Below are 9,985 nucleotides of genomic sequence, written 5' to 3'. Positions count from 1 at the left end.
GCTAACAAGTAGCAAACGGCCGTAACAAGAGGTGCAGGAGTCATAACAAGTGGCCATCTGTCATAACACCTACATCTATGTCGTGCAGGGCACAGCACCAATAGTGCGACGATGCTCGCCCCGTCCGCGAGTGTGATTTTACTCAATGCTACAGCGACTCCGAAGCGCGGAGGAAATGAACTTTTCACACGGTAAAAGTACTTTACTGATTTACTAGAGGGACACAGGAAACTTAAGGTGAAGTGAGGCGGCGCCGGCGTCAGGGGTTGTCCTCCCGCAGGAAGAAGGCCATGACGAGCGGCGAGTTGCGCTTCCGGAAGGAGAAGGCGGGCGTGTGTCGGCCCCAGGCGTAGCTGGGGTAGTAGGCGTCCGGGCCGGGGCGCGCCGACTGCGGCATGGGCGGGCGGCGGCCGCCCACCGCGGGTTTGGGCGCGCGACGCAGGTACACCTCGGCGGGCGGCGGCACGTAGCCCGCCGGGCCCGGACTCGCCTCGTACAGCGGCTCCGTCAGCCAGCCGCGCCTGCGCACGCGCCACAACGCTCACCCGTCGCCTGCTCGTTACGGCACGGGACGCCAGCCACTGTGTCATACGCTACCGTTCGCCAAAAGCGCAGCACCCAGAAGCAGTGTTCCGAATCACACCAAAATCGAAGGGTGTGGGGAACAGTGCAACCGTAATAAGTGATTAGGATAGCACGTGCACGTAGAACCAGCAGCGTCCTCTTCTGTGTGACCGGACAGGTGTGGTATCCCTTTTGCGATATTCACCATTATCGAGGTGAAACATAAATAAAAATGACTGTATGTGACTCAAAATGAACTGCAAACATCGATTTATCTGCGAAAGGTAATAACACTAACTGTAAAAATATACAATATAGATCGACAGATGCAGAAAAAACATTTTTATTGTATGAGATTATAATGTGCAAGTAATTAAAAGAAGTATTATTATCTTTGTAAGAGTATAAAACACAATGCAATGCTCATTCTTCTGTCTAGTCTGTTTTGTTCTGTTCGTTCTGGTGTTAGCTGGAATAAGATACGCAAGTTACTGTGCTGCGCTAGCATTTGTTTCTCTCGTGCCCGCATCTCGTGGTCGTGCGGTAGCGTTCTCGCTTCCCACGCCCGGGTTTCCGGGTTCGATTCCCGGCTGGGTCAGGGATTTTCTCTGCCTCGTGATGGCTGGGTGTTGTGTGCTGTCCTTAGGTTAGTTAGGTTTGAGTAGTTCTAAGTTCTAGGGGACTGATGACCATAGCTGTTAAGTCCCATAGTACTCAGAGCAATTTGAACCTTTTTTTTGTTTCTCTCTTAACGTAATTGCAAATATTTAATGGTATAAACTGTGTCCTAGTAAGAATATATTAGTATAAAGTGATCTCCCTGTGCTATTTCAAGAACCTACGCCACATTTATCTTATGAAAAGAATATTTAATGAAAATTATTTAGCATGTTTCCAGCTGCTATGGAGCGAGTAACAGTGATCTCTGACTGTTAACAATTAGCCGCCATTACGCGGTACATTTAAAAAATGTTTTTCACAGCACAATGTTTGATAGCCGGAGTGGAAGAAATTATGTAAAAATATTCAGTGAGATTAATTGAATGAATCCAGTGAAATAATTTTATTAAAACTTGTCTATTTTCTGTGATAGTAATAATTTCCTCAAAATAAATAGTTACATTATTTTTTTAAGAGATATAATACAGGACAGTCAGTGTTCACCACGCTCAGTCGGTGCAGAGACGTCAAATCAGCAAGGGGACCCTGGCTACCTCTCATCACTTATTTCTTCCAAGCAGGGCCTGGACAGAAATAAAAGTGGCAGACCTGGGAGCTCCAGATGGCCAAGCGTTTATAAGAAAGAAATAGCATTTTTTGGCTTAAGTCGGACAAGCTATGATCCGTTTACCTAATACAATATAATGTAATACAATATGCCTATTCAGGTGAGACAGGGCTGAAGTATTTACGGAAGCCCACCCAATTGAAATACCCAGTAAAAGAACCTCTTTTTCCTTCTAAATCTTTCCTACCCTCTATTATTTTCTTATTAACAACATGGTTAAATTTGTTCTCCTTTTCCAAAATTTATTTTATATATTATATGTGTTTTTTAATTAACAAAACTGTTTCGTGAAACAGAGAATAACTAACAGCACTGAGAGAAGCTACAGAAAAAGACGAAGAAACAACCTCTTCAGGTTTGTTACTAGTTTTTAGTGACAAATAACTCACTATGATTACCAGGGCGGTGGGTCACGCTGTAACGTTAATAAAGAAACAAATAAAATGAGGCATTATGAGAATGGTCGCGGGTCGAGCGCGGCATGAGCCATTCATGTTCGTTCTTATCTTCCTGTCTTCCACTTTGACATGGCGTCTTCCAACGCACTGAATTGTCACAGTCAGAGTGTATGTAGAGTTCTGTAATTATAATCATATGTATATTGTCTTGTCCCTAATCTGTGCAATAAATTTCATTGTAATCATATGTCTCCCTCTTGGTGCTGTAGTTTTCACAAACAGTAGTGTATATCAGTTCCTGGCTGTGACCAGTGGCTACTACTGATTACTGTTGTGAACATCAGAGCTAGCTTCCAGAGGAAGAGGGCTATTTTCTAGGCTGAAGATGATAATAATAATAATAATAACAATATACAAAATATTAACTTCAGTCATTACACAGAAATTAATGACACATACAACACAGAACAAAATTATAAATGAAGAACAAAAAGGCTGTTGCAAAGGAGCACGAGGATGTAAAGAGCAACTGATAATAGATGCAGAGGTGACATATCAAACTAAAACTAAACAAAGGTCGCTACACTACGCATACATTGATTACCAAAAAGCTTTTGATAGTGTACCCCACTCATGGTTACTACAAATATTGCAAATATACAAAGTACACTCCTGGAAATTGAAATAAGAACACCGTGAATTCATTGTCCCAGGAAGGGGAAACTTTATTGACACATTCCTGGGGTCAGATACATCACATGATCACACTGACAGAACCACAGGCACATAGACACAGGCAACAGAGCATGCACAATGTCGGCACTAGTACAGTGTATATCCACCTTTCGCAGCAATGCAGGCTGCTATTCTCCCATGGAGACGATCGTAGAGATGCTGGATGTAGTCCTGTGGAACGGCTTGCCATGCCATTTCCACCTGGCGCCTCAGTTGGACCAGCGTTCGTGCTGGACGTGCAGACCGCGTGAGACGACGCTTCATCCAGTCCCAAACATGCTCAATGGGGGACAGATCCGGAGATCTTGCTGGCCAGGGTAGTTGACTTACACCTTCTAGAGCACGTTGGGTGGCACGGTATACATGCGGACGTGCATTGTCCTGTTGGAACAGCAAGTTCCCTTGCCGGTCTAGGAATGGTAGAACGATGGGTTCGATGACGGTTTGGATGTACCGTGCACTATTCAGTGTCCCCTCGACGATCACCAGTGGTGTACGGCCAGTGTAGGAGATCGCTCCCCACACCATGATGCCGGGTGTTGGCCCTGTGTGCCTCGGTCGTATGCAGTCCTGATTGTGGCGCTCACCTGCACGGCGCCAAACACGCATACGACCATCATTGGCACCAAGGCAGAAGCGACTCTCATCGCTGAAGACGACACGTCTCCATTCGTCCCTCCATTCACGCCTGTCGCAACACCACTGGAGGCGGGCTACACGATGTTGGAGCGTGAGCGGAAGACGGCCTAACTGTGTGCGGGACCGTAGCCCAGCTTCATGGAGACGGTTGCGAATGGTCCTCGCCGATACCCCAGGAGCAACAGTGTCCCTAATTTGCTGGGAAGTGGCGGTGCGGTCCCCTACGGCACTGCGTAGGATCCTACGGTCTTGGCGTGCATCCGTGCGTCGCTGCGGTCCGGTCCCAGGTCGACGGGCACGTGCACCTTCCGCCGACCACTGGCGACAACATCGATGTACTGTGGAGACCTCACGCCCCACGTGTTGAGCAATTCGGCGGTACGTCCACCCGGCCTCCCGCATGCCCACTATACGCCCTTGCTCAAAGTCCGTCAACTGCACATACGGTTCACGTCCACGCTGTTGCGGCATGCTACCAGTGTTAAAGACTGCGATGGAGCTCCGTATGCCACGGCAAACTGGCTGACACTGACGGCGGCGGTGCACAAATGCTGCGCAGCTAGCGCCATTCGACGGCCAACACCGCGGTTCCTGGTGTGTCCGCTGTGCCGTGCGTGTGATCATTGCTTGTACAGCCCTCTCGCAGTGTCCGGAGCAAGTATGGTGGGTCTGACACACCGGTGTCAATGTGTTCTTTTTTCCATTTCCAGGAGTGTAGATCCTAAATTGATACAGTTCCTAAACATAGTAATGCAAAATTGGAAAACCACACTTAATATCCAAATAAATTCAAATAATATCACATCACTGCCAATACAGATTAAGCGTGGAATATACCAAGGAGACTCATTAAATCCTTTCTAGTTCTGCCTTGCTCTGAACCCACTATCCAACATGCTAAATAATACAAATTATGGATACAATATTACTGGAACATACCCACACAAAATCACACATTTGCTATACATGGATGATCTTAAAGTACAGGCAGCAACAAATCAACAACTCAGCCAATTACTAAAGATAACAGAAGTATTCTGCAATGACATAAATATGGCTTTTGGAACAGACAAATGTAAGAAAAATAGCATAGTCAAGGGAAAACACACTAAACAAAAAGATTACATATTGGATAACCACAGCGACTGCATGGAAGCGATGGAAAAAACAGCTGCCTATAAATATCTAGGATACAGACAAGAAATATAAATAGATAATACAAATATTAAAGAATAACTAAAAGAAAAATATAGACAAAGACTAACAAAAATACTGAAAACAGAATTGACAGCAAGAAACAAGACAAAAGCTATAAATACTTATGCTATACCAATATTGACCTACTCATTTGGAGTAGTGAAATGGAGTAATATAGACGTAGAAGCACTCAATACACTTACACGAATACAATGCCACAAATATAGAATACATCACATACATTCAGCAACAGAAAGATTCACATTAAGCAAAAGGAAGGAGGAAGGGGATTTAAAAAACCTACATTATGGACAGGTAGACAATTTAAGAAAATTCTTTCTAGAACGAGCAGAAACTAGCAAAATACACAGAGCAATCACTCATATAAATACATCGGCTACACCACTGCAATTTCATAACCACTTCTACAACCCTTTAGATCACATAACATCAACAGATACGAAGAAAGTAAATTGGAAAAAGAAAACACTACATGGCAAGCACCTGTATCATCTAACACAACCACACATCGATCAAGACGCACCCAACACTTAGCTAAGGAAAGGCAATATATACAGTGAGACGGAAGGTATCATGATTGCAATACAGGATCAAACAATAAACACCAGATATTACAGCAAGCATATTATTAAAGATCCCAATACCACAACAGATAAATGCAGACTTTGCAAACAACAAATAGAAACAGTAGATCACATCACAAGCGGATGTACAATACTAGCAAATACAGAATACCCCAGAAGACATGACAATGTAGCAAAAATAATAGATCAACAGCTTGCCTTACAACATAAACTTATAAAACAACACGTTCCCACATACAAGTATGCACCACAAAATGTACTGGAGAATGATGAATACAAATTATACTGGAACAGAACCATTATAACAGATAAAACAACACCACATAACAAACCTGAGATCATACTCACCAATAAAAAGAAGAAATTAACACAACTAATCGAAATATCCATACCCAATACAACAAATATACAAAAGAAAACAGGAGAAAAAACTGAAAAATACATCCAACTGGCTGAGGAAGTCAAGGACATGTGGCATCAGGATAAAGTTGACATTATACCAATTATACTATCGACTACAGGAGTCATACCACACAATATCCACCAGTACATCAACGCAATACAGCTACATCCAAACTTATATATATGTAACTACAGAAATCTGTAATTATTGATACATGTTCAATTACCCGAAAGTTCTTAAATGCAATGTAACATCTACCGTACAGTTAAAAGGACGTCACGCTTGATCAAGGTCCGCGTCACTTTCCATTTTTAACCAGACATAACGTCTGAGAAAAGAAAGAATAATAATAATAATATAATAGCAGTATTAGTATTAGTAGTCGTAGTAGTAGTCGCGGCTTAATTCATTTGTAGATAACTTTTACAAGGATAGTGTACACGTCAAGGTCCCATAGTGCTTAGAGCATTTGAGCCATTTTAAAAGCCGGCACGGTAGCTCAGAGTGTTCGGTCAGAGGGCTGCGTGCTCTCTGTAATAAAAAAACTGAGTCAAGGAATCATCGATCAACTTGAACGGATGTCTTGTGACGTCCGCCCAGACCCAACGCAACGAACTACATCGAACAAAAAAAAGTGGTCAGCGCGACGGAATGTCAATCCTAAGGGTCCGGGTTCGATTCCCGGCTGGGTCGAAGATTTTCTCCGCTCAGGGTCTGGGTGTTGTACTAACCATCATCATTTCATCCCCATCGACGCGCAAGTCGCCGAAGTGGCGTCAAATCGAAAGACTTGCACCAGGCAAACGGACTACTCAACAGGAGGCCCTAGCCATACGGCATTTACATTTTTTGCATAAAGCTCTTAGCAACCATCTTCGCCATGATAATATCACAGCAGCAGACCACCGGCACGAGTGATGTAATGTACAGGCAGCTTCTCAACCATCTGACCACAAATAACATTATCTTGAACACAATTTGGATTGCTGAAGGGTTCTGATATCGAGAAGGCTATTTACACCTACAGTGAAAATGTACTTAATTCATTAAACAACAAATTACAAGCGGCAGGTATTTTCTTTGATTTGTCAAAGGTATTTGATTGTGTGAACCACAACATCCTTTTAAATAAATTAGAATTCTATGGTGTCACGACAGTGCTGCAAAATGGTTCAAGTCATACCTCGCTAATAGGAAACAAAAGGTGTCAAGTGCAAGGGACTAGTGAATTAAGTCATCAGTCATCATCAGAATGGGAAGAACTTAGATATGGTGTCCCACAAGGATCCATCATAGGGCCATTGCTGTTTCTTGTGTACATTAATGATCTCTCATCAGTTACACTGCCAGAAGCAGAGTTCGTTTTGTTTGCAGATGACACAAGTATTGCAATAAATAGTATGTCGAGTGTAGTTCTAGAAAGATCTGCTAATGATATTTTCATGGATATTAATAATTGGTTTAAAGCCAACTCACTGACATTAAACTTTGAAAAGACTCACTATATGGAATTCCGAACCTGTAAGATGTTTCCACCCAGCATATGCATAAAGTATGAAGAAGAGCAGATAGAAGAGGTTGACAGTCTTAAATTCCTGGGATTACAACTTGATCACAAATTCAGTTGGCAGAAGCACACCACACCACTGCAGAAACACCTTAACAAATCTGTATTTGCAATTCGAGCGTTAGCTGACATAGGCGATGTAAAAATGAAAAATTGGTTCAAATGGCTCTGAGCACTATAGGTCTTAACATCTGAGGTCATCAGTCCCCTAGAACGTAGAACTGCTTAAACCTAACTAACCTAAGGACATCACACACATCCATGCCCGAGGCAGGATTCGAACCTGTGACCGTAGCGGTCACACGGTTCCAGACTGAAGCGCCTAGAACCGCACGGTCACACAGGCCGGCAAAAATGAAAAAGCTTGCATACTTTGCCTACTTTCATTCCATAATGTCACATGGTATAACATTTTGGGGTAACTCTTCAAGTCAAACAAAAGTTTTCAGAGTCCAAAAACGTGTAATACGTATTATTTTTGGAGTAAATTCACGGACGTCCTGTAGAAACCTCTTCAAAGAACTGGGTATACTAACTACTGTCTCTCAGTATATTTACTCCTTAATGAAATTTGTCCTAAACAATATATCTCTTTTTCCAACAAACAGCTCAGTTCATACATACAATACCAGAAACAAAAATGATCTGCACAAGGACTTAAAAGCGTTTACTTTAGTTCAAAAAGGGGTCCACTACTCTGGAACACTCATCTTCAATAATTTGCCAGCAAACATAAAAAATTTAGCTACAAATAAAGATCAGCTTAAAAGGAGTCTGAAAGACTTACTAATGGCCAACTCCTTTACTCCATTGACGATTTTTTAAAATAGAAACGAATTATGTATTGTATATATTCATACTGTTAGTATTGTTATTTCAGCAAAAAAAAAGAAAAAAAAAATATTGACATGTTCCACATCCATGAGGATCTCCTCAGCACGGATCTATGGAACGAAAAACTAATCTAATATAGTGCCTAAGCTAAGAGCACGACATCGCCTGCAGCGCCTCTCCTGGGCTCGTGACCACAGCGGTTGGACCCCAGACGGCTTGAAAACCGTGCCCTGGTCAGATGTATCCAGATTTCATTTCGTGAAAGTTAATGCTAGAGTTCGAGTGTGGCGTGAACCCCATGAAGCCGTGGACGAAAGTTGTCAACAAGGTACTGCGCAAGCTGGTGGTGGCTCCAAAATGGTGTGGCGTGGTGTAAACCAACCATTGACTGGAAATGGTCATGTGCGGCTACTTGGAGACCATTTGCAGCCATTCATGGACTTCATGTTCCCAGACAATGATGGAATTTTTATAGATGACATTGCGCCTTGTCACTGGGCCACAATTGTTCACGACTGATTTGAAGAACATTGTGGACAAGTCGGGTGAGTGATTCGGCCATCCAGATCGCCCAACATGAATGTGATCGCACGTTTATGGGACGTAACCGAGAGGTCAGTTCGTGCACAAAATCCTGCACCGACAACATTTTCGCATTTACGAATGGCTATAGGGGCAGCATGGATCAGTGTTGCTGGAGGGACTTCCAACAACTTGTTGAGTCCCTGCCACGTCGGGATTCTGCATTTACGTACGGAAAAAGGAGGTCGGAAACGATGTTAAGAAGTATCTCATGACTCTTGTCAGCTCAGTGTAATGTAACACTACACACATTACTGAGTGACATCAGAACCATAGCCTCAATGGTTTCCATTTTGTGTATCGTGACTTCCGATTTGCTAGCCTGAAAAACTGAGTCAGCATCTCTCTATAATGAGTGAGACGTTAAGCTCAGAAAGAAGATAAGGTTTTGCTATTATTCACTACATAGCTTTGGGACAGAAAAAAAGAAGAACGAAACGTAGTGTTAAAGTATTAAACGAAATGATAAATGTTTTAGTTATTTATTTATTAATTTTCGTTACAGCCATCGATGGGCTACGTTTACACAACTTTCCTCACTTTCTAAAGTTCTCTTCCTTCCTCTTTCGCCAGTACTCCTTCATCCGTTGGCTCACTCGTGCACGTTCTTCTGCCGAGAATACTCTGTTTATTCTCGTTTGCTCCTCGAAGAAATCCTTCACCTCCGCAAACTTTTTCCTAAAGATCTTGCTCTTCAAAATTTCTTCTGCAGTGATCCCGCATTAAATGTTTTAATATTATTATTGTTATTATTATTTGTCTTGCGTTATATGTTTTACCAAACCTTTATGGTGAAACAGAATTTTACCGCTGTCTCACCAGTACTCTAGTCGCTCAGCGTGTACAGGTGAGAATCCATAATAGTATAGTTACTGATTTCTAACATGAAGAAGTTAGCGTTTGTTTGAGACAGTGTGATTTATCATTATTGTGAGTATAAAAATGTTACTTTTCTTGCGTTTCACGATGAGAACGGGACTGCTGCAATACAATGCAGGCAGCGTCTTCGTCGTTGCGGTCAGAGACAAGTCGGCGACTACTATAGTCACATCGAAGGAAAACGTCATGAAGGTGACCCCGCCTACCGTTGCACCCCATCTGATCCTCGTTGCGAATTAATTAAAATAATGTAATTAGCTAGAAAGATGAAAATCTAAAATGTAGCAGCGATGT

The 9,985-nt window shown here is 42.6% G+C and overlaps 1 protein-coding gene across 1 annotated transcript in view; it reads right to left on the bottom strand.

The window, feature by feature from the left end:
• Positions 1-259: 259 nt before the first annotated feature.
• LOC126188482 (outer dense fiber protein 3-like protein 2) overlaps positions 260-9,985 on the bottom strand; it is a 36,882-nt gene continuing 27,156 nt past the window's right edge. The window contains exon 4 of the mRNA XM_049930086.1: positions 260-521. Within this exon, the coding sequence (XP_049786043.1) occupies positions 260-521 (262 nt within the window). The remainder of the gene's footprint in view (positions 522-9,985) is intronic.

The sequence above is a fragment of the Schistocerca cancellata genome, chromosome 5 (genome assembly GCF_023864275.1).
Source record: "Schistocerca cancellata isolate TAMUIC-IGC-003103 chromosome 5, iqSchCanc2.1, whole genome shotgun sequence".
NCBI classification, from domain to species: Eukaryota; Metazoa; Arthropoda; class Insecta; order Orthoptera; family Acrididae; genus Schistocerca; species Schistocerca cancellata.
Note: the sequence above shows the minus strand (reverse complement) of the source record. Positions and strands in the feature narration are given on the sequence as shown.